The 26,418-nt window shown below is 38.7% G+C and overlaps 1 protein-coding gene across 3 annotated transcripts in view; it reads right to left on the reverse strand.

Moving 5' to 3' along the window:
- Positions 1-26,418, reverse strand: part of BMP2K (BMP2 inducible kinase) — a 105,024-nt gene that overhangs the window by 27,707 nt on the left and 50,899 nt on the right. For all 3 annotated transcript variants that reach the window (XM_080591456.1, XM_080591455.1, XM_080591454.1), the window contains exons 2-10: positions 14,113-14,231; positions 12,884-12,989; positions 11,321-11,463; positions 10,893-11,014; positions 9,760-9,841; positions 8,949-9,081; positions 6,351-6,454; positions 3,275-3,354; positions 1,514-1,674 (exon numbers count right to left, since the gene is read on the reverse strand). In XM_080591456.1, the coding sequence (XP_080447582.1) occupies positions 1,514-1,674; positions 3,275-3,354; positions 6,351-6,454; positions 8,949-9,081; positions 9,760-9,841; positions 10,893-11,014; positions 11,321-11,463; positions 12,884-12,989; positions 14,113-14,231 (1,050 nt within the window). The remainder of the gene's footprint in view (positions 1-1,513; positions 1,675-3,274; positions 3,355-6,350; positions 6,455-8,948; positions 9,082-9,759; positions 9,842-10,892; positions 11,015-11,320; positions 11,464-12,883; positions 12,990-14,112; positions 14,232-26,418) is intronic.

A 26,418-nucleotide genomic window follows, 5' to 3' on the forward strand; every position in this document is an offset into this window, starting at 1 on the left:
TGCACAGTAATCATCTGATACTTGTCATATCAGGAAAAGCTTTCTAAGTTGTATGTTATTTGGATCCTACCTAGTGGAAGTTGCTTACACCTGGGATACCAACATTCCCAGTGGCCTTTTGATTGGAAGCTTTCCCAGCACCATCCCTGACGCTACTCTTCCATCAATCCCATCTCAGCTTGATAAGGCTAAATCAACAACAGGGCAATATCTCGTCTTTGGAGGAGCAGCACTGACAAGTAGTGGACTGCCAGCAACGTATAACTGATTCACTTACGTCCTGGTATTCACTGGGATAGAGTTAGCTTTCTTCCCGGTAGCTTGTATGGTGCTGTGTTTTGGACTTAGGATGAGAATAATGCTGACCACACAGCGATGTTTTTAGCTGTTACAGAGCAGTGCTTACACTAAGCAAAGGACTTTTCAGCTTCTCATACCGCCCTGCCAGTGAGGAGGCTGGGGATGCAGCAGGAGCTGTGAGGGCACAGAACCAGGACAGCTGACCCAAACTGGCCAAGGGGATATTCCATATCATGTGGTATTGAGCTGAACAATAAAATTGGAGGGGCTGCTGCTTGTGGGGTGTCTGGGCACCAGTGGTAAGCAATTGCGCTGTGCATCACTTGCTTTGTATATTCTTTTATCATTAAGATTACTATTATTATTTTCCTTTCCTGTCCTATTAAACTGTTTTTATCTCAACCCACGAGTTTTTAACCCTCTTCTCCCCATCCCAGTGCAGAGGGGGGAGGAGCAAAAGGCCGTGTGGTGGTTAGCCGCCTGCCAGGATAAACCACAACTTAGCAGTCAAAACGTGTACTTCATGCAAAAACACGTAAGATCACAGAGTGCAATTAGGGAAGTACTCAAAATTAAATTAAAACTATTTCAGTGATTAGTACAGCCCTAACTCTCTTTGAATGAGGTAAAGATCCTCAGAAAGGATTTATTGAAAATGCCACATGATTTTATCTCAATTACAGCTCTGTTGCCTCCCTGTTGCACCAACAGTACAATGTGAAATGCTCTGGTCAATCATTAGAAGAGTCAAGTTTTTACATGATGCCAGCCTACCAATATCAGCACCATTTTATTACTATCTCGTAACTTACTCAGGCACAGGAAATGCAATTTTCCTAAGAGAATTAAAGCTGTATCTGATTACCAAAGAGTTCACTGCTTGCACTGAACTACTTGGTAGTCAAAACTGAGCATGAACTTCTATCCCAAAGTCCGCAGCGGGAAAGTTAGTCTAAATAAAATCAGTGTTATATACATTGGAAAAAAAAATACCTTGACTTAACTATTTGCATTTAGTTTTTGTGGCACCTACTCAAACTTACCACTTGAACATTTAGAGTCATCCACAAGGGATGAAGATTTGTGGTGGTCTTTTTTGACAAAAAAAATGAAGTGAAATTAAGTTTCAAAGGTTATCCTTACTAGTTTAAGGAGGGAAACAAATTCAAGTCTTCATTTGTTTCAGTCAGTCCTTAAAACTTGAGTAAGATACCTTTTTGCCCACAATTACCAAATGCACCAGGAACTTGTACTTTGACTGGAGTTGCTGAGCTCTGGATCGTCAGAACACTGGAAGTGGCAGTGCTTGAATTGGCCTTTGGTCTCTGTCGCGGTGCAATTGAGGTTTCTGTTGGTCCAACAGTATCTGTTATTCTGAAACAAGATTTCCACAGAAGAAACTTCATTAAAATGATTGCTTCTTCTTCAAATTAGATACCTTTCTCTTTATAGTTCAATTGCATTTCAATCATGTGGTACTGTACTTATGAACTGCATTTAAACAGCTTAAAATTTGTTTTTACAATTCCTCTCACCACCCACTGCAGCCATAGAAGATAGCACTGCTGCACAACACCTTAAGAAGGAGCCATGCAACAGGATTATTCCCAAGGAGACCAAAGCACTTGATTAAATTTATCTGTGCAAGCTTTCCTTAGTTCACAGTAGTAATTAAAAATTATCTGCAAAGCTCGAGGCAGCAATCCTGTGACTAGAGATATGATTACTGTTTATATATACAGGAAATAAGATTAAGAAAAATCTTATCTGTTAAGTCAATTCATTTCTACTTTCAAAAGAGATTTAACCTCTAGTAGTTGTTTCACTCAAACTTCTCTAAATATTTGTGTCTATCCTGCAGTACTTCAGACCTGTATAATATTCCCCCAGGGTAAAGAAGATGCTCAAAAAAGGATTTTGGAGTTTAATCTCACTGTCAGGTTACAGTATAAGCATTTCTTAAAATTATCCAACTGCTTAAAAATACTAATTCACCAGCTGAGCTCCAGTATCTAACACCTCATATTAGTTCCTACCATATTATATTGAGACATCTATTTGCCTTAACCTTCTGTAACTTAAGCCATCAGAAACACATGACTTAGGAAGAACTATGAGTTTCCCTGCTAGCATCTAGCAGTCAGAGTTAAAAACATTATGCCATCAGTATTCTATGCTGGCCCACCACTGCATGTTACCAACTGACAGTAGAGCCAGCAAAAGCAATCATTACCTTAAAACAACACACGCATCTACACAGCTCAAAACATGGCTTAAACGAGCCCATTCGTTTGCTTCTCATTCATGATACGCTAATGAAGTTGCTGATAATTATAGCTGGACATCTACGTAATTAAGCCACACATTTGTAGGTTCAGAACTTGAAAAACTTCATTAACAAGGAATAAAAGCGTAAGGAATTCCTACAGTTTTAGTATTAAGCACACAGCATATACCACTGCAGAATTAAAAAGCATGAATAAACACTCAATGTTTTGTTTCTGTTTTTACTTAAAAGTACAAACAAGGCAATGTTTTGGTATAGAAATCTGAATTTTTGTATACAAGTCCACTTTCCTTCAAACAATGAATGAGATGATTGTACATTTAAATAACACTCCACACAACAGTTTAATTGTACCATATTATTCTCACCCCCCACTGAAATCTATTTCAAAATTCACTCATGACAGTAGAATAAAATTAAGCAAATAAGGAACAGACTGCTAGTACTTACCTATACCATCACAAAATAGGATCTCAGTTTCTCTCAGCAGATTCTCAAAACCATCAAAAACAAAGGAATGGAATCCGCAAAGAGATCTGAAGCACTTATAAACACAGTTTATCTATTCTAAAGAACTACTCAGATCATTTTTATTAGGAAGCACATGAAAACAAGTTTCAGACAAATGTGCAGCTTAACAACATTAACAAATAAAGTAAACAAAGTAAAGCCACGTCATCTGCTCACCTTGCTTTTATTTGGCTTTTTCTAGCAGCTGCCTCACTAGCTGTCATGGGTTCAGGAAGAGTTGAAGGGACAGGAGAATTCTTGGGAAAAATAAATTTTAATAAATTAAAAAACCGAAATCCTGAAAGAAAAAAATCATTACAAATTGAAGAGGAATACTTGGTTTCAAGTTTTTCATGCTACAAGGTTTTATGCAGAACTCAGTCACATGGCTGTAAATTGAAAGAGATTTTGCTTAACACTATTTCTATGTCCCGTTATCTGTTACAAAAGTAAAAAATGGAGATATTACTAGTCTGACTTACTATTATATCAACTACTTCAGTTCACTTATACCTTACCGGCTACCAACAATGAGGTAAAACATTTTCTCCAAATGTTTTCTTGTAACTGCACAAAATAAAGATGAATTTTATCCTTGAGTTTAAAAATTAAAGCAAAGCCTAAACACAGACTAAATCAACAGTAGGTTTTTTTAGCCCATATAGCTCTTCCACTGCAATGCAAAACCCACACAGCACCTAAGTTTCTATGGTCCTTGAACTAATACCCTTTCACAAATCACAGCCTAATCACATATAAATTCATTCTGCTTTCTGATACTAGCCCACTTCTCTAGACAGAGACAAAAATACTGCGAATAATTATAAACCAGTGCACTTCTTTCATACTGTGTTTGAATCACACTGAAAAACATTCCTCCACCAATGCAATCTGGAAATGCAATCCCACCTCAGTAACAGCAGGCACACAGCAAGATCCTGGGCCCAACAATAACGATAAACTTGTCTTCAATGTCCTACCTTCCCCTACCTCTGCCAAGTGTGCAAAGCCAAGCTTGCCTTTTCCACCTGTGCAAGGTCAAAATTTCCTTTTTCCTAAGTCCCAAATGCTCAATGACAATAGTGGCAGATAAAGGCACTACAAATCCACATAGTCACCATCCTCCCTGCTAGTTTACCAGAGCACCAACAATTTGGTTGATCCTGCTGGCATTTCTGACACCACAGCTTATGGACATCAGAAAATGAAGGACCACATCCTGCAGCTTTCCACCAGTGAAGTTACAGCCAGTATGCAACTGCAAGTCATTTCTCCTCTCTGGCCTTCAAGTATCTGTTTCAAAATCCTCATCTGTCCAGAAAGGGACTAAATATACCCAGTCAGGAACCGGGGTCTTCCCAACAGCTGGTCTCCACCAGTATATTTGAGCCAACTTCAACACTCCTCTTGCCGTTTGCAGAACTAACTACCTTTCTTCAGAATATCCTTTCGCAGTTCTCATCTGCCACTTCAAAGCTTAAAGAACCTCTCAATTTAATTTCTGAATTAATTACTTTTCACCAAAGCTGCATTTAACCAAGGAAAACGGCTATTTTGGGGAAGGGAGACAGAAAATATGAAATTATACAAGTGTAATCTTCACATACAGTAAGGAAAGCAAATCTAACTCTGGTCACAAACATTATAACCAAGAGTTATCGATTTTACGATACTACTTCTGAAGACTACCTCAGGTACCAGAATTAGTCAAGAAAGAAATTGGCAAAAGAGAAGCCCACCTCTGACTTCCCCCTGAAAAAAGAGGCTGCTGTCACAGACAGCATACTGGACTCACCCCACTTCTGCTCTAACCTACAGTGGTGATTCTTACATTCTCATGAACTTTGACGGCTAAGATTAGGGATGTCCAGGTGCACATTTTTGTGCTTCTTCTCTTTTTGAGACAGCAGTGTGCTGTGCTCCTTCTTTATTTGAGACAGCAGTGGGTGCCAGAGAGGCGAGCACTACCAGAGGAAATCAGTAGCAAGAGAAAACAGGGTGTAAACTCCTACTTTTACTGCTGTCAGAGTAGAGAAGTGTCTGAGCGTTGGAGGGAAACACACAAACCAGCTTCACTTGGTAAAAATACACCAAGCACTTTTACATGTCTGTGACAAGGCAAAAGGCCAAGGAAGGAAGTAATTGCTTCCCAACAGGAAAAAGAATCCAAGAAACTGACATATGAGTCACTTGAATAAGTTGAAACTGCTCTTACAACATGTAACATAGTAAATTCTCAAGTGTATGTTACATCAAGATAAAGCTATCCACTTGCTTTTATCTCAGTACAAAAGAGAAACTATAAGTATTGCACCACCTAACTGCACTCTGCAACAACCTTATGTAAAACCATTCATAACACTTGAAATTTAGCCTTTGCCTACAAACAGCAATGACTCCACGGTTTTCTGATTCATTTTTTTTTAATTTTAAAAAACAATCGAAAAATGCAAAGCCTATGCTAAGTTTCCGAAAAGCAACACACATTACTGAACACCTTCTTCTACAGGACCAAAGATCAGTGGTTTTAGATTTCAAAGGCATCTCAGTTAAATTCATTCACCTGCCTCTGAAGACAGAGTTTACTGTAATTGACATGTGCTTCAAAATTAATTTTTCCTAACATCCTAATGCCTATCTTGGGAGTCTCTTTATAACATAGAACATTATGTGTCCTCCAATTCTATGACACAGTAGCTTAGTCCATCAATTAGATCATCTTTGAGAGAAGGTTCAGAGTTTCAAACAGAGCTCAACCTCTCATGCAAATCAAGGTCAGGAAAGCAGGCAAACCAAGGCACTATTCTGTTTTACTTTCAGTTCACTGTAGCCCTTCCAATTAATATTACGGTTAAGGCTGTTTAAAAAGAAAGAAGGGATTATCCAGAACAAACCCAAATGCTCTTGACACAACAAAGATTTTCTACTGTCAATAAGTTCTACAGCGTACTTGATATTAATTGTATTAAACATAAAACTTGTACAAGTTCAAAGCACAAGTCAGGTACTGGTGCAGTATCAATGCAATTCATGGAGCTATGCCCTCAAAATTCCCAAGTATTTTGTTTAGAGATATAACATTACATGTACACAGTATCAACGGGAAACATATTTTGCTCCATGTTTTAAATTTAGGAACAAGGTTAATAAGAAACTGAAATCTTCTTTCTCAGCTGATTTGCTAGTTTTTTCCCAGTGCTATAGAAGACCTTCGAAATCCTTTAAAACCACAAAAAAATCAAAGACTACTTACATTAATGTTGGACACTGGACAATCCTTTTTGGCAAGTTTAAAGGCAAAGTAAGATACTTGAAAGATATCAGGTCTCTGTTCTTGATCTGGTTCAAGCATATATCCTGTAAAATTGGTAAGACCAAATTGTCATTGTTTGACAGCAAACAGCCTACTGAGTTAGTTTACTACCAGCAAGAACAAAGTAATTCAGCTATTCTACCAACTAAGCTTTCCCCCAAAGGAATCATTATGCTCTTGTTTCAATGCTTATTGTCTGGTAAAATATAGTTTTGGGGGTCAAATATTATTGATATAGATGCAAGCTGTTTGGTATTTTGACTATCAGCTGTGGAAAAGATAGCTCAGACATACTAACTTGAAACTAGCAACAGAAAAACATGAATAATACTAGAATTTTCTAGCGTTAATGCAAAACTCAGTGAAGCTTACAGGAGACTGACAGGTACGTCTCTGTCTACATCAGGCTAAGGTTCTACATCATCTTTTGTTTGGTAGGTTTACTAGGCTACGTACACTGAAATATTGAAAAAATCTAGTTGCATAGACAAAAGGACTTGTTCCTCACAAGACACTGGATTTCTCATGTAACTCCCAAATATTATTTTCCCTTATCAGAACATCTGACATCTGCCAAACAAATAAAAGTTAGTTTATTTTGTTTACAAAAGGATGCTGAGTAGGTAATCAGGGAATCTTGGCTAAATGACTGAGAAGCCTACCTAAGCAGTGAAATTTTTTTTTTCTAGGCAAGCAAATCCTCTAGAAGATATTCAGCTGTGAAGATAATTAAGAACCTAAGAAAGTTTAAGTTACTATTTCTGATGAGGAAATAGAAGCTACATTTCCAAAACTGTTCAGTAGTATAACCAACTGTAAAAAAGGTTTTGTATAAGATGAAGTAACCACTTTCTGTAATAATATAATTGTAGGCAGATCTTATGGTTTTATTCAAAGCCATTATCTCATGACCAAAATAGTTCACAACAAATTCTATTTTTAATTGGGTTTTTATAACATAAAGTTGATTTGAATTAACTGTGACAGCACCATGACGTGGCAACAGAGCAGTCTGAGAGGTGACTCCTGCCACTTGATTCTGAAGTGCTGGGCTTATAAGGTAGACAATGTTCAGCTCGCCGCTGTTCTTTTTTTCCACTTGTAAAAAAACTAAAATGAAGAAAATTCAGAAGTCCCTGAAATACTTTTTATGATCAGCTGCAGTTTTCTGTAGCTTCCATTCCAAAAGGACAGAAGGGAAGTTTACGTTACGAAATTCTTCCCCACCCACATATACTTCATGCCAGGAACTAATGCTTATCTTTGCACAACAGTTAACTGAAACCTTATAAATCACAGATCATGCTTGTAAGGAGACACACTTCCAACCTGTATTCTTCTTAAGGTAACACAGTCTAACACAGAGAAAGCTATTTAATCACTTGAAAATTAGCTCATTTTGTCAGTATTTGCAGAAGGCTTGGTACCTGCTATTTCTCACTAATGAATACAACCTCAAAAGCACATTCTGAATTTGCTATTTCTTTTTATTTAAGAGCATAAATTGTGTGTTCTACACATTGAAGACAGATTTTAAGAGCACCTATTCCAATGGCCTGAATTTTTCACATTGTGCCAGACATACTCTTTCAAGTTAATCTGTTCAAAGTTGAGACACACAACTGAAAATACTCACTATTGCTGTAATTTTTCGACCCAATATCCCTATATTCAGGTAATAGACAAACCACTAGAACTTGTTATTCCCCAAAATTTTCCTCCATACCTCTCCATGCTTTCAAACCTTTGCCAAAGTTCTTGTCCAGCCCTCTGGGTTGCACACAAACTTGATCAGATTTGTATTCAGTTACAAACCATAAAACTACTATAAAAATCTCTCCAGTGCAATTTGTTTCTGTACATATATGTACCTACACACAGTTTGCACCACAAATTCATCTAGCTATTCCAATTTTCTTTTTTGGATAGAAAATACTATTCATCTGACATCCCATAGATAAAATGTACAGAAGAGCAAAAAGAGACCATGAATAAATCAAGAGCTACTCTTTTCATTACCTTTCTGTGTTTGTGGTTTAAGACCACCCTTGACAAAAAATACATGCCTCCCAAAGAGACCAGAAAGCTTTTCTGAGTTGACATATACCATTTATTTGGCAGATCTCTGAAGTGCTTTCTTCTGTTATTTAAACTCTCAAGTAACCAACTCATCCATTCAATGCCTAAAACACAGTAGGTGATTGGAGAACCTTCTCAGGAGAAAGACTTGTTTGTACTTGATTGACTAGGTTCTCTTTGGTGCATTTTCTAAGAAGTTTGCTCCAGGTTTGCTAAGCTCCTTGTAGGCCAGCTTCTCAATTCTGTACCTGGTGGCACAGCCCTGTTACGTGAAGGGGTGCCTCATTTCAAGGGCAAGAGTTGCAAGACAGACGGTAGCCAAGAGCAACCCCCACAACTCACTCAAGAACCCAGCCAGTCTGCCCCATATATTCAAGTCCCTCATCTACACCAGTAGCATCTTCCATGTTTTATTTGATTTACAGGGCAAAAGAATTGTTGTGCTGCCCAGATACTTACTTATCAAACAGTGTATACCATGAGTGTATCTGGAATTGTCCGGAATGGTAAAACTTCCATCACAAATAGCAACTTGACTTTCTCCAAAGGGAAGTGAAAAGAAACAAAGTTTATACAGCAAGCAGCCAAGTGCCTGTAAAAACAAATACAGGCACCAAAAAAGGATGAGAGTAAGCCATTTACACAACAAAGAAGCACCAACAAGAAACTAATTGCATCCTAGCTACAGCTGATGCTTACACAGTTATGTAGTAGCTGCATTATGAAACACTGTTGATGTGACAAGCTGATATATAAAGCTGCTCTAAAAAGGCTTTCTTTCCCACTGACTTGTATGTTAGACAAGAAGCTACCAAAACTAGAACCTACCCCAAGAGCTACATTCACATTCCTGTATCACCCAGAGATACCACTGGTGTTTCTGCTGAATTTACTCTTTATTTACTTCACTGTAATGGCTCTTAAGCACATCACCTAATAAAAACACATTTCCTTGTCATGCTGTCAACAGGTTTCCACATGAAATCACTGGCAACTATCAAGCAGCAAAATGAGCCAACAAAAAAAGGGCGGGGGGGGTCTTAACCACTTCCTATATCCCCAATCTAAATGATCATCACACATTGCATTAATTTTAATTCCAGAAAACTTAAACACCAAAAAGATACCTCTATTCTATTCTACGTGATATAGTTGCATTATAGATTTCACTTAAAGTAATTAGTTTTTCAGCTTTTCAATGTCACTTTTAACCATTACACCCCTTAATTAGTTACATATTTCATAATAACTGATTTTATTTTTTGCTTACCCAGATATCTGCCTTGGTAGTAATTGGTTTCCCTCCGTAAAGATTGATCATTTCAGGAGCTCTGTACGACAGTGTTGTATACCTAGCAGCACATAAATGAAAGAGGACGCAGATGAAAAGCATGCCAAACCGAAGTGCCTTTTCTAGCATCTCTTTTCTAGTAACTGACCATGCACACAATGTTCACACACACATTTCCAGTAGACACCCAAAATTATCCTAAGCAATGCAAATCATTTATTTCATTTATAGCATCACAAAGATTTACAATAGCAATACAATATTTATTATTATGGATGATAATTTGAAGTCAGATGAAATTTGGTTTTCGTATTTAGCTCCCCAGTACATGTGCTATGGTAACCAACAGTCATGCTGCTGTAATACTGCAATAACCAGTCATGTGAAAGGCTGAGCCCCACAAGAGTACTCCCCATCTCCTATTGAAACATACAGTATGTACGCTTTGAACAACTACCACCTCAAAATAATTACAAAACCAGCAAAGTACTTTGCATAGATGAAAAAAGAACACATGTATCACTTAATAACTTGAGAACACGTAACCTGTGTTTATTCCTCTGCAGCAGTTAGCCTGAAGGGACAAAACTGAACTAATGCATGTTTTCAAGAGTACTCCTGCAACAGAGTTAAAATATTTTTCTGACCAGTCTTAGGAAAAAAGCCATGGAACAGCACTGCTTAAATAAGACTGCGTAAATCCCTTCTAATGCTTATGTACACTTTTTTTTCCCCCTCTCATGTTTTTACAGTTAGCTGTATTAAAATAGCAAAAATTTAAAATATCCTACTCCTAAAATGGCCAGCAGCACCGCATGTATTTTTCACTTATGTAAATTTCAAAATCACGTGCTTTTTTCAACAGTTTTATTCTATTTGAGTCTCAGTCTTGCAAAAAACAACATGTAGATAAATAGAAAAAGCAACATTAGCAAATAGTTCCACTGTTTTACTATATCCACACGAACATTTCTTCAGCTCAAACCATTTAATTAATATTATTATGGTATGCGCACAATGCTCACAGATCTTTTCATCTGATACACAATGATGTATCCTGTTACCTCACAGCACAATCATTGCTTATAAAGGCCACTTAAAAGTGAACTTACTTTTTAATTTCTTCTTCAACCATATTAACACCATCTTTTTGAGGATTAAGAAATTTGTTGGTGGCACTGCCAAAATCACAGAGAACATAGTTTCCACTATCATTTAACAATATATTCTCCACCTTGAAAGGAAGTTGACACAGAAACAGCAACAGTAGATTAAAATAATGCCTTTAATTTCCAACATAATTGTTACTATGCATTCTTTTCCTCGTGCACAAACAAGAAAATTACCAGCAAACCAATCCATGAACTTAGCATCAAGCAGTAAGTGGACCTATCTTTCAGTTTCTCTGGTTCCAATTTTATCAGTAGTAAATCCTTCCCTAACTAGAAGTCAGTCTTAGTGAAATACTTCCTTCGTTCTCAATCCTTTTTGAGTGTATTGCCAATTTTTACCTAGACATTCCTATTTATTAAGTCCATACCTTTAGATCCCGGTGAACTATAGGGGTTTTGCACTGATGCAATCGAGCAACAGCTTCGCAGGTATCACAAAATATTCTCATTACTTCGGATTCAGTAAAGCCTGTCTGCAGGCGCTGATTCATCTGATTCACAACCTGCCCGGCTAAAGAAGCAACAAAGAAGTTTTTATTTTAATAATTCCTATCATGTACAGAAGAAAGAATTTTTCTTACATGCAAAAAGCCAACAAATAAGACGCAACACAGTTTCCCAGCGTCACTGCTCTTTTTTAAATTGCTTCCAAATTTTCACTCTTACATGGCCCTAGACAGAAAAATCTATGTCTCAAATAAAAAAAAACTGACTGACACTCTTCTAACAAATTGTTGCAGACAGAAGGAATCATCCATCACAAAGATGTTACCCCAAAAGTGCCTCTTGCATTTAGATCCACAGCCAACATGCTGTCAGCCAACTGAGTTCAAAGTAATTCATAATCTAGACAGCCTTCCTTTGTCTTACGGAGAGACTAAGGAAAAAAAGGGACCTGAATCCACCCTTAGAGAAAGACCTTACATAACCTCTTCAGAAATTTCTTTTTAAGATTGGCAATCATTATTTCCCTGTTTCTTGAGGTAATTTTACCAGATCATACCAGTCTCTTCCTATCACAATGCTCACTTAACACTAACAGATGAAGATCTACGGGGCATCGGAGAGTGTTCCTTCTACCCAAGGATGTTTTGAACAAGAAAAAACTAACAGTGCCCAGTCATCTGATGGTTTACATCCACATGGCTTCAAAACAATGCAAGCAGAATTCAAACCGAGAAGCAAAGTGTAGGAGTGAGTTTGAACAGAAACTTTACGTGGCAATAAGCTATCCCTAACACAAAGCTCTTCTCTAATTTCTCTAACAATTATAGGTAAGGAAAGAGTGCCACTGATGCAGAGTCTGAAGAGAGCTCCCACAAACGGCAGAGAAATTCACCCACACAACTTCATGGCAGGTTTATTCCAACACACTTGTAAGGTTGGGAGAGGGGGGAGGTCTATAACAACCTGGTTTTACATATTGTTTCAAACAACTACATTACGAACAAATACGACACAGGACTATTATTTTCACAGTCACAATCACCAATACTATGCTCATCTAAAACAAGTCACATGTCAAGTAAAAGTAAAGAATCTTTAATATAGCGACCTGAAACACAAAATAGGTGTCAGAACAGTTGCCCAAAGTTTTCCAGTCTTTCCTATAAAACTATGTCCTAGCTACATGTTTAACCAAACAGTAGAACAGAACTATTTCAGTTTCTACTTACAGAAGTAATTTCCCTGCTTCTAATTTTACTTAACAACTAAGCTGTGTGAAACTGGCTTTTGCATTTTCTCAGTGTTCAGCAATTCAATGCCTAACTACTGACACAAACGAGCAATAACAACTAATGGATTCCAGTTTTGAGATATGGAGGCTATCCTTTTAAATTAAAGAAACGACACCACATCAAAATCCCAGGTGATCACAAACAAATGCTTCCCTTGCATTCCCTCTGAAAACCAGAAAAGCGGTCTCTTACCTCGACAGTACTCCATGAGAATGAGTACCTCCCAAACATTGTCACTTACACAGTTAACAGCACAATCCAAATAGCTGACAATGTTCTTGTGCCCAGATAACTCTTTCTGCAAAAGAAAATGCACATTACACTTGAGCGCAGAAAAGTGTTAGCAAATAGTACAAGCTCTCATTACAACCATTTATGATTTTCAAGTGAGCTCCTGCCCACCACGCACTACTCTTTATCAAGTAGCAGAAATAGAACAGAAGCCCACCACTGCCAGCAGTCAGTGACTGTTACGTATCAAATACAATGCAACTGTAATTCAATAAAGAGCATTTATGTGCTATTTGTTCAACACTGCCAACACAAATGCGTGTACTCAGAAACAACATTATCAAGTAGTAATATCTAGAGACTTGACATGTAGGAGGTATAGAAGAATCAGGCTAGCCATGCCCATCCTAAGGTAAATTCCCAATCTCAATACTCTAAACGAAGAATTGTCTACACTGAGGAACAGTCTTCTCAAGTTATTAAAAAACACAGCTGGAAGAAGTCACAAGTTACAGTCTGAAGAGCTACCAAGTTAAAACACAAACAACTGCAGATGTCCCCAAGGGAAAAAAAAAAAAAAAAAAACCTTGAGTAATTTTACATAGGAATTAAGGAAATGTATATTTCATATCTGACAATACTAGTGTTGTCAATTTCTACTCATACAAAAACTTAGAGTTAACATAAAAAGACCTCTTATATTAGATAATTAAATAGATGCTTCTATGATGAGATATGTTTAAACTAGAAGTGTATGGAAATGGAGACAAATAGCTTTCGCAGTATCTGCCAAAAGGCACTAAAAGATTTTCTCTTGCCCTGTCTTTATAAACCCAAATGTGCCTGACAAAATCTTCTAGTTTCTCTTTATTGCCGGCCATCAGCTCAAAACCAATCGAAGCTGTGACCACACAAGTGAGTTCAAAGTTTTCAGCTACTGCCATATCAGTTACCTCCGCAATGGATGCCAACTGGAAAAACAACATGCTTGTGCATCCTGAAGATAACACTACTTGTGTGAGTAACCAGCGGTATCATTCAGGTCACAGAACTGTGGCCCACAGAGGGTTTGAGAATTTAAGTTAGCACTATAGACATGGCAGTTATTTGCATTTGTCATTAAAGACACAGTTGATGTATGTGTATTATAAATGAACACATTCTCAAGTTACAAATAATGCATTTCTTACCATAATTGTAATTTCTCTCTTGCATATGTTGAGGTCTGGCACATTATTAACATACATTCGTTTCAGTGCACAACGTATCCCACCATGGGTGCGTACCAGGAACACAGTTGAGAAGCCACCTGGAAAAAAGAATTACAAGCCAATGAAGCCAACCGATCTTTTATTATTCTTCTAAGGCAACATTCCTACATGCTAAAAATCAATGAGGAAGTATGTCGGTCAATGAGTGAGGAGTAACAAACACTAAAACGTTAAGATTTGAAAACTCCATCCATTTCACCTACATTAAGTATTCTTGACAAAAACATAAGCACCTTACAGTTCCGCTACAACATTAAGCAAAATATATTTTAAAAGCATTGTCATATTCAAATAAATTTAAAAGCCTAGCCTAAACTCTAGGTATTCAGGTATCAAACCTGAAGTATTTTCAGTCATCCAGAAACCTGAACAAAGTTAAGATACTCTCTGCTATCTTCAGTTTCTAAATCCTCTAGTGTTCGATAAAGGTTAATATTCATTCCATAAACGTACATTTATTCTCTATATTTTATAAGAAGTAAAAATAAGAATAAAGTCATTACAGATGTTCACTAAGTCATGCAACTCCTCAGCATAGACTGAAGACACTAAGATCCACCCTGAAATCACCGACAGTTCAAGCAGTCAACCCAAAAGTAGTTCTTTTTATTTGAATCCATGTTAAACAAGCAGCGAAGAGCTAAGCATGTTCCCACCACCAGTCTAGTCAGGAGCCTTCTCAGTCCAACAGCAGCACAAACCACAGGGCATTTATTTGAGTCCAGCTTCCCAGTATTAAGTTTTTCCTTCTCTTCATCAGTAGGGAAGAATCATGCAAACAATAATTATACACAGAAGCAAAGTGAAACAGCCTACACAGAAAGTACTTCCAAACATTCATGCAAGCCAAAGGGAAAAAAAATTAAAAAATAACACCACTCTGCTCTTTTATCTGTCTTCTGTTCATCTTAAGTACAGCACAAGGCCTCCAGCAAATTACATGAACATCACCTCAAGGTTTCTGCACGCGGCTTTCCCATAGATTTAAGCAATCTGCCTCACAGAAGAGCTCATGTCAATCTGTACTTTCCTTAATTGAGTGCTGTCTGATGGTAAGCCAACTATTACCATGAGAACTTTTAACTTGTGCAAAAACTAAGATATACACTCAGGACAGAAATACGCAAATTAAAGCGATTAACTACTCTGATAATCAGGTAGCCAATGGAAATGCATACGCTTCACGTTTCCTGATAGCATCTGAAAGCAGCATTTGTCAAGTATCAAGCCCATCATTTGATTCAGGCTTCGTGTGCTTGAGCAAATGTGCACATTAGAATTCATGACTGAAGAAGCTAAGTTTTATCAGGATGCTTTCTTCAAGATTATTTTTTTTTTAATTTAATTGCTCATTTAGCTAAGTGAGATGCTACGCTGTCAAAACAGAATTGCTGCCAATTTTAATACAGCAGTCTAAATTCTCCAATTTATTATGCTTAAGCTAAAGCTAGTTTACATAGTGTATTCCCAGAACATTAACAGGTGCCCTTAGGTTACTCGAGGTCTAAAGCTAAACTCCAGCTGGAGCTGAAGTGATCCTACAGAGTTCCCCTGCTACCAGCCTGGGGAATTGCACTAACCAACATGCACGTCATGGTTGTTGGAAAATTTTTATACTGTCCTCTCTCAAAAAAAGAAGACTTTAAGCACAAATACTTGAACAACAGTATAAAACGATACTCTGGTAAAGCACAAAATTCTAACCATTGGAAGACAAACATTTCTTATCTTTTTAACCAGTTTTATAGCCTTTTCTAAACCAGTTTTGTAAGCTTAAAAAAGCCTTAGACCATACTTTGAAGTAAGTGAAATTCTGGTGCAGTAGGAAATGCTACTATTATGATGCTATAAATGATCATAATGCCAATAATTGCACCTAGAATTTTGCAGCCAAAGCTCATTAATTGTATTTATTTTTAAGAAATCACAATCCTATCATTTAGCAGGTATGCAGTGTAATGTTGAACATAACTAGTATCCAGAAGAATGGTTAAATACGAATCAGAGGCATAGAATGGTGACTGGCATTTCTGTTTCCAAAAAACTGTCCATTTACCACAGCAGGTGTCACACGGTGTTACAGAGTTTGTGCCAGTGTAATTTATCCCTCCCATTTAATTTCTTCCGAACATAATAGTCAAACTCCCCACGTGTCTGAATATAGGAGAAGGAATCCTATCATTTAGCAGGTATGCAGTGTATAAGCTTAAAATTCTCTATGACTAGCAGTAAAGTAGTCATGAATAAGTAAAAAAAATCGGTATAAAGTAGCGAAAAAAAAACTCAGGCAACTGCTCTTCTTGCCATTAGGTGGCAATATTAACTAATACTTCAACCCTGAAAGAGCCATGAAAGCAGAACTATTCCCCATTTTGCAAAGGAGTAGATATGTGACCTTGAATGGTTTTCCATTAGTAAATACTATCTCCAGTATAAAATGCCTCTGGGCTCTCTGATAAATGGACCTATTCTGAACAAAACATGAACAGGTATATAAATACTTATAGGAAAATTGTCACCAATATTCTGGCAATCTTTACCAAGCACTGCCCTGAACTATTACACTTTGAACTTTTTCAAGGAGTTTCTTTTGTCAAACTTCTCACTGAAATCACCAAGACAAGCAAACATCAGTGCTGTAAACTTTCAAGAAAAAACCTCTCATTGAGCTTTTATCTGGAGGAGCCACATACACGTCCTTGTCAGAAGCTATACGGAAACACAACCAGAAGTGATGAGTAGCTGCTTTGCCCTGAGACTTGAGATTGCAGACTGAGGAGCTGGCATTTCACCAGCATTCTTAGGAAGTGGAAAGAAAAAAAAAAAAAGTTCTATTATCAATATCAGTAAAGGCACAAAACCAACTCATTTTTCCATAACACAACATAACGTATACAAAAAAAAAAGAAAATACACCATGACTATTCTGGTTCCCTTCTTCTCCTTTTAGAAATCAGAAATGCTTTTTTCCCAAAAATATTAATACATGCAACCACTTTATCATGTGCTGCAGTGATTGAACCTAAGTATCTCCATCTCTCTTCCCAGTTTTGAGACTTGTAGCAGCTCAATCTCTTCCTGTCTTGTATTTCCATCAAACACAACCCAAACTGAAATACACTAGTACACACTAGAGGACAATTGCATTGCACAAGTCACTTTTCATTAAAATACTTGCCTCAATGTCCTTTCTATAGCACCTACAGTTATATAAATCAGTAGAAACTTTGCACAATTAAAAACCTAGTGCTTTGAAAAATAAACTCATTACAAAGCTCAGCAAGTTGAATTACTTGTGTCTTTTTTGTCTTGAACAGTCATTTCTTTGATTTTCATCACCCACTTCGGGGGATATCTTATTAAGGAGCAAACCAGCAATGTTTGAAACTACCAAAAATATTTCTAACAGCCAAATTTTCTGGTTTGGTTTTTCTTTTTTCTTCCCCCTATGCATATTTAAGGTTTCACAAGTTTCAACTTCCAATTTATGCTTCACCACATTACATTCCTGAAACTCCAACCAGGAAGCAGCGTTGTTGTCAGAATTCAAAGCATCTTATTTGCTTACTCTAGTAAAAAGTAAGGCTGAAGAATCTTCCACTACCTTTATCATCTTTCAGACTGCTGACAACAGTTCTATGAAGACAAGCTAAAACAATATCCACAAAGATATTCTCAACAAAGTTATGCACGTTAGATATACAGACAACAAGACTGAAAAAGGGGTTTTGTTGCTGTTGCTGGTTTTTGTTTTTTTTTTTCATATTCAGCTAAAACAAAAAAGCACCCCAAGCATTGTTCCTCCAACTGGTTAACCACCTAACTAAAAAGTCAAATCTCAGACAAACAGAGCAGTCCACCACCAACAGAAGGATTGCATATGCACAGGAGCAGGCAGTAATTGCTCCCTACACTCACAGGCACTGAACCAGAAGCAGTAGTTATAGTTATACAGCCACTCACACAAAAACAGCAAGGGATAAACACTTTCCTTACAAATGCTTTAAAATCTGGCTGCTACTGAGAGATGGCTATGAGTTTTAACATTAATTTCCACTTCAATACAAATAAATACTCAAAACCAAGTATTTATAAAGCTGATGACTATATAAAAGCTTTTTTCAGATACAGTATTTACATACGATTCTTCTGTACTTTTCACTAACCTAAAATGAATGAAGAAATGTGGGAAGTAATGGACACTTTTCTCATCCGTACCATCAGGACGATTAGGCAACTAATGTCTCTAATAACTAAATACAATATTGAGTCTATAAAAAGAGAAATTCTGAAAACCTAGCCCTCAGAGCTGTGAGCCCAGTGATGGGCTGTAAGGCCAGCATCACTGCCTACGTTAAGGCACAGTTCCAGAACTCTTTGGTGATTATGTCAAGTTGTTCTTAATGAAGCTGAAACAGCTAAAGGACAGTTTATTTCTACTTCGAAGTAAGTCTGCAAGTTCTGCTTTCAGCTTTGTATGACCTTGCCCTGCGAGATGGACATGTGGCCCTCTCTTTGCAAAGCTGGATAAACAGGTTCAAGTGCAAATTATTTTCCAGTGACCAATCTACCCACACATATGCTAACCCCTTTTTAAAAACAAAAACCAAAAAAAACTGGCAGCAAAATGGCTAACCAGCCACAAGATAGTATTCTTTAAAATAACAGCTCAGGCTTTCTTGCATTTCAGATAACCTAGCATAAGACAAGAAAATAATTTAGGTGCATTCGTTTGTGCTGTGAATTAACTACTCATGCCTTCAGCATTACCTGAGCCATCACACTCAATCACTTGACTCCTGGATCCCTTGGTCAACATGTCTGCTCTCTAATTCTGCAGCCAGCAGTCACCTAGATGTCAGCAGTATCTACCAAAAGCAGGTTAACCTGCCACCAGAGATGCCTTCCTTCAGAAGTTACACGCCTCCTGGAACTGCAGAGCCTTCTGAGCCCTGTGGTTTGGGAGCCCTATGAGCAAACAGGACCCATTTTAGGGGCTACCAAAATATGCAGAATATGCGGTAAGACCAGTCCCCTTCCAAGCAGGGCACAAATGCCCTGCAAGCAGGCTCCAAGCAATAAGAAATAAAACTTTCTTGCAAATCCATGCCAAAGGACAGCAGTAAGGCCTTGTTAAATGTTCCAAGCACACAATAAGTGTTAATAAAAAACAGATCTTCGCCTGGAAAAAAAAAAAAAAAAAACACTAAAAAAAATCACAGTCACCACCATCAACAACAACAAAAACAACCCGGAGCTTTATAACCTTCTGGAGGTGCAACAGACACCAAAGCCAGTGCCCAAAAAAACAGGACACAAAGCACAAAGAAAAATAAAAGGACTACTTCTCCACAAAAGCAGCATGAAGTCATGAAAGGTCAGCTCTCAACATCCACATGCACATCTGCGTGGAGCAGTGGTAAGGGCCCTTTTTTGCTATGCGTGAAGGAGCACACGGACACGCTATTTTACCAGAAATTTTGAAGCAACCCTGTCCTGTCACAGAAGAACCACGTCAAAAGCTTTTCCTCGTTGCTCAGTTTGATCCCACCCTCACCATGTTTAAAATAAACCCAGCACATTATTGGAGTTCAGAGAACTTCTGTGACCCTGACAGGCTGCTGCTGCCCCACGCAGGCTCCTTCTCCATCCAGCTCCATTTCTGCTCTCCCCGGGTTCTGCTGCCATGCACATTTCACTGGCATCTCATTAGGATAACCACAGGGCACTTCTTGCAAGTATCAGGAACTCCCTCCTTCCTGCAACAAAGGAAGTCCTTCCTCTGCAGGAGCACCATCTCCTGATAGCGGACACGGAGGTAGCAGGCATGCTTTTTGGAGCGGCAGACTAAAAGCAAACACAAGAAGTACTTTGGTTTATGTAGAGAACACTATTTAGTTCTTGAAGCTAGTAAAAATTATGTCTGTTTCTGAAAGAGAAACCTCTAAAACAGAACAAAACTCAAACTTTGGAAATTTTTTCTATCAGACTCCAAACACTTTGTGTTTGTTGAGAAGCTACATGTTAACAGAACCTTGTCCTGCAGCTTTCTGGCCTTATGAGGAATTTTTGCTCAAGAACACACTTCTTTTTTCCACAACCTCCACAGGGCAAGGTGGCCGCTGAACAAAGTTCTGCACAGCCACTCCTGAAGCACCGCTGCACGAGCCGACGAAGGGACATCCCATCCCACAAGCTTTCCATTCTCCAGCAATGCGATGAGAACTTCGGCGGCGGCTGGGATACACCTCAACGTGCTCTCAGACAGTAAGCTGAACATCGTCCAGCTTTCACCAGCCCTGCCCACTGCCACCACCTTCCTGACCCCGCTGCAGGCCCTGAGCCAGCAGGAAGGTGTCACACAAGGGCTGTCTCACCGCGGGGGCTGCGTGGCCACCAACTGAAGTCACCTGCGCACGCTCACTTGCTGAAAGCACTGTCAAGGGGTCTACCTGGTGACTACAGGCAGTAGCAAATGACACTGTTCCTATGCATATATAAATATTTATATACACACACTTGTGTATGTATATGTGCATATATCCCTAGGAAAACATGTTCCACAAGTCTCAGTCAAAAGCACAAGGCTCTGAGACGCAGCTCCAGCTGGAAGAGCACTTGATAGATGTTGCCTGCAAGCTCAAGAGCTCAACATTCCCAAAATCAAGAGCTCAAATAGCTCCCTCCACTTAAAATAATCCCTTTCTTCTACACACATTTTGGAGTTCAATATTTCTCCACTTTGCACGGACACCACATTCAAAGGGACATTCTCTTGTTCCTTTTTCCACTGCCCACACAAATTCCCTCTGTGTAACACCCTCTGAGTATCACGGGTAGTTTCGACAAGAAGCGCTGCTTTCTTCAAACCACCATCTGTTCTTAGGGCAGCACTGCAAAAACAGCAGCTGTGCATTACCAAGCAAGCTGCCTGGGACAACCCCACAGGACATTCCCGTGCATCCCGCTACCAGCAGACCCACTGTGCATACCTTGTCCCTAACTGCGGTGTTAGCCCTGCCTCTGAGCCGGCACTCTCAGGTTTCATTTCTCTCACCACCAACTACACTCCAACTTGGCAAAGAGTTTTGAGTTGAGCACCCGACAGAGTACACCTGAAGCTACTATAGCGCCCTAAGAAAGATGAAAAGAGCTCTGCTGAAATTTTCTGCTAAAAGCTTTCTTATTCACTAATACCTATGCACCAAATACATCCAGGTGCTAACCCCAGAAAAATAACTTCTGGTGTTCTTACTGGAAACAGAGAAGCAGATGAAGTGACAAAGCGAAGCAAGCGTGCCAAATGTACAAAGAACTTCTACTTTTTACACCCTTTAAAAAATAAAGAGATGAACTGATATGTGCCGTCATAACCAAAACCCACAGATGCTAGTGCTTCAAACAGGTACTAGTACTTGTTTGTTGTTTTTTTTTTCCTAATCACCATGCAGCAGTAAAGCCTTACGCCCAGCAAAGTTCTCATACTCACAGACTTTGACATCTCATTTATACTTTCTCTTAATGGCAAGGATCATAAAGGCTTGTTACCATGCAAAAAAATTAACCCTATGCAAATTTAAATGCTACACAACAGGCTATAGCAAAATGCCCAGAAGTCACAAAAGATCCCCTCACTGCACAACAAAGAGTAAGTAAGAAAGCAGAGAGGGTGGAATGCAGAGGAACATCAACAAGACTGGTCCCAGATAGGGATATTTTTCTTCTTTTAAATCCCAAGAAACGTTCCTATGGCACTGACCTGAGCATTTTTTTTCTCGTGTTGCTGACATTACTACTCAGTTAAGCATCAAAAAGCCATAACAGTAATTTTTAGCCACCAGCACTGCCTTTCACTCCTGGCCTGTAAGGACCATGAAGGACGCTTGAATCAGTCTAAAGACAAACTACAACTGTGTGGGCAAAGTTTTCTAAAATTTGAAAATCCTACCCTTTTTAAAACCTCCACTTTCTTCCCTTTCCATTAGGCAACATCCTTCTCTCAAGAAGGAATCATTTAAGCAAAACGAGTCTAAGGCAAGTGTATGTTTGCATGAGAAAGAAACTAAGACACTATTAATTGGCCTTTTAATAAGCAAACCTCCTCAGAGCCCAGTAGATGTCATTTTTCTCACTGCAGCTGGCAGTGTGACGTCTTTGTGAGAATGTCCAGGAGAGCAACCTGGAACTAGTCCTCTCCTACACAAAAGCTTCCTCCAGACATCTACTCCACCAACCTAGTACTAACCGTATTAAAATTTGCATAGTTTGATGAGGTGACACGAACTTCAGATTATTCTTTTTTCTGTTTTGAACAAACCTGCTCTAGTTAGCTCGAGTCCCACAGCTCTCTGCTGGATTGTCAACTATGCCTGCTATAGACAACTTCCCAATTTAACCACTACTGTTCAAGTTCTAGATTTAAGCACATTTTATCTGACAGCTGGCTGACTGAGATACTCCAGCTTTGATCTAGCCTACAGCAAAGGGAACAAAGCTCAGCATTCTGCATTAAAGATGATCATGCTGCTCATCTGAAATGCTTCTCAGAGTATCCAGGTGACTTGCTATCTATCCACAGTCGACTGCTTTAATGAGGACACTGTTTCTGTGCTGTCATCTGACTGCCTCAGCTATTTTTCTAGAGGGGGAGAAAAAAAACAGAAAGAAACAGTTACCTAACGTAGATGATTTTGTAAATTATTTTAATTGAAGACAGCTACCAAAACAGAAGTACTTGCATTTCCTATAATACTGTCAAGTTTAAGAAAGATGTAACCACAACAAATAACTCACTAAACTGAAGTTTAAAAAAAAAAAAAAAAAAAGGCAAGCACATGATTCATCACACAAGTAACACACCACCTTGTTCACCCGAGACAAAACATATTTCTTAGGGCAAACCCCCTGCCCACTCTACTTCTTACTCTCATTACAAGAAATGCAAAAAAAATCTCTCTATGCTTCAACTTTGAATTAGTCTGAGAATTAGTCACAAGCACTCTGCTCCTTTCATAACAGTTATCACCTCCTCTTCCTATTCACTGAAGGAAAACGAGTATATTTATGCCTGTATTTAACAGATTCTCGTATTTAAGACAACAAATGCTTGCTCTTCTGTTAGTAAAGAAGAGAGCATAGAACATGACAAGACCACCAACAGTGCAGTTAATTGCTTGTGAAGATCAAAACGTTAACCTCTTTTCAGCTACAGATTCTGAAATCACACTGAAATAGAAACGGCTTGACAGTGTTAAATGGCTCCATTATCTATACCAACAGAAACTGAAAGTAGGAAATAAGGGTAAGATTTGGCAACAAGTCACGATCCATTGAGTTTCATTCATTTAAAAAGTCAGCCTTTACAGCTCTCGGGCTACTTTCAATATTATTTTCTTATTAAAACCAAAAGCAAGCTAAACATAACAAAGGTAGAAGTACTGTAGAGGTGGTAGACTTGTGTTGTTTTTTTTCCCCTTCTTACAAAAGATCAGGAGCTTTCCTCTAACAGAAAGAACACAAGTTTTTATGTTTAAATTGACAAATCCAGTCTGCTGCCAGCACTGGTGGGGACCAGGAAAAACTTCAGTACAACGCAGAGATATCTGAGAAGGCTCAGCTATTTTATGCAGTTTTGTATACTAAGAAAGTACAACGGTTTATTTATAGGCACATCAGTAACAAAAACAAGCCAATTTTCAGCTTGGTATCTTTTAGTTCAGTGTTCATGGAACCAGCTTCCATCCAGGGAACAAGGCTATCTTCAAATGATGCAAGGATCTTCGTGTCGTTTTTACTTATGAGGTGCAGTAAAGCAACCACTCATTTTAGTCTCCTCAAACACTTTCCTGCTTTGCAAATGCACTTTTTGCACATCCCAATATACTTAAATAAGCAAATAACCCCTTTACAGAGCAGGTTAGCATTTTAAAGCAAGTTTGCACAAGCCTACAAAGTTTTGTCAAGTACTGCTGTTGAATTTCTCATCCACAGTGCACTGCATTACTCATAATTGCATCTTCTACCAGGTTTGCATTTTTAGATTCTCCCTGGCTGGTGTAAACCAGCTCTGGAATAAAAAATATAGAAGTTCAAGCAACACTATCCACGTTTCTGAAGCCAAGAAACACTTGTCACCAGTGACAGCCATTTGCAGGAGCAAGATTTTTCTTCAAGAGATAAAACTTGATGTCATCGATGCTTCCCTCTCCAAACAGTAAGCTTAAAGAACAAATACAAACCCACACAACAGAACCCTATTAAATAACCTGAACTGTGTTCTATTTGTTCAAGGTCAAGACTGTTGACTAAACATTTATATAAGGGATTATGCTAACTGTGTAATCTAGGCCATTAGAATTAATGCAATTCCCTTTCACGGTGCCAGTAAACCTCAAGTTTCTCGAACCTCAGCAGGCTAGACATATCCTGTTACTCAAGATGTAACCAAGGTGATGCCTTTAGGCAGGATGTGCTTCCTGTCCAACTACTCACAACAAGGCTTCAGAAGGTCTCCAAGACATTGATTAAATAATAATAATAATCTATAACTAGCAACTGCTACCACTATAAAAACGTCTTGGAACAGCACCTGTCTCCCTGTCTCCTCCACACACGGAAAGTGTTTCCCCCATTGCTCCTGACTTGGTTTGCTCACTCAATTCAGCTCCATCTCTCATTTACTCTAAACTGGAGGCTGAGGGAGTCTGAAAAGCAGGACGAAGATATCTGTGAATATAGAGTTGACAGGAAAATGAAATTACTCCTTCTGCAACACTGCAGCTATGATCAATAGAACCCATGAATTAAATTCATTTTACAGATTGATTTCAAGTGTCATTTGCTAAGCTTTTTTAATGCACAGAAGTGTTGGTTTAAATTTATTTGAATTCCAAAATAATAAACAAGCATTTGAGTAAACTACAGATACCAAATGCTTAAATTAGTGGGTACGGATACATTACTTATCTAGTGCACAACCATCCTCACTCTTTGGGAACTAAGTTCCATTTTCATACCTAATGTTTTAACACCCAATTAAAAACCCTTCTCCAACAAGCTCATGTTCGGTCTGTAGCTTGTCTTTCTTTTTCCTTGAAACCACTACTTTAACTGTGATTTTAACATGCAAGCGGAGAAAAACAGGGCAGAATAAGTCAGAGAACGGATCTGTAACGACACGTGAGCAGCTCACCCCCTCAATACCACAGAGCTATCGTGCCACAGAAACGAGGCGAAGCACAAGGCGCAGGGCTCCAGCAGCATGGCTTGATCTGAGGCACGTGGACATGCGCCACCACTGGCTGCAACAGAAACAAAGGAGTCACTAGGCTGTGCAGAGATCAACTAAGCAATTCAGGATGCTACAAGCATTTCAGACTAAGGCAGATGTCATATGATGACTCTCTGGTTTACTGTTTTTTCCTATGGCATCATAAGTACACTAAACCAGCACAACGAAATTCAGACCTCCTTGCTGCTAGGAGGGGTCTACGTACAGCCTCGCACCCATTTTACATCTCAGTCTAACCACCACTGCACTCATTGACCATCCTTCATCCATAAGCACGATCAGACTAACCAGATGAAATATTAAGAACACCTGATACAAATATTTCAATCTATCAGTAGTAGGATTTTTCATCATCTCTTCTGTAGCTGCCTGTCAACAGCAGCACGCGTTTCAGCTCTCAGCACGCCAGGGCAGTGGACACAGATATCTTTGGATTATGAGGACAGGGGACCAACAAAGTTCCTTGACAGCACACTGCCTGGGATTTGGGATGCTTACACCAGGAAACGCAATTCTGAGGTACTTTAGGTAATGGTTTTCCTTGTCACCTGCACAGGGCAGGCAGTTCTTCAAGCTCTATCCGGTACGTGCTGTACATCTTCAAACACCCCAATTTGTGTACAAAACATCTTGTTATTGAGACTGCTATCTGAAGTCTTTTACACCACTTTTATGCTTGGGGTTCCTTCTGCAACAATACTTCCAAACCCCACGCCGTGACATTTGATGATTTAGAAAGAGGCACTGTAACTCCCAGATAGTAGGAGCAGCTGCATCGTTTTAAACCGTCTATGCTACAATGACTGAGTTCTGATTACCAGAGACAAAATTATCAAAAGCTTTTAACATCTCTCATTTACCTCCTGTGTTTCAAGGGGCAGTCAGTCAACAGCAGTAACTCTGAACAAGGCAGTTATTCATTAAACAGCCCAGCC

The sequence above is a fragment of the Anser brachyrhynchus genome (genome assembly GCF_964034855.1).
Source record: "Anser brachyrhynchus genome assembly, chromosome: 4".
Lineage (NCBI taxonomy): Eukaryota > Metazoa > Chordata > Aves > Anseriformes > Anatidae > Anser > Anser brachyrhynchus.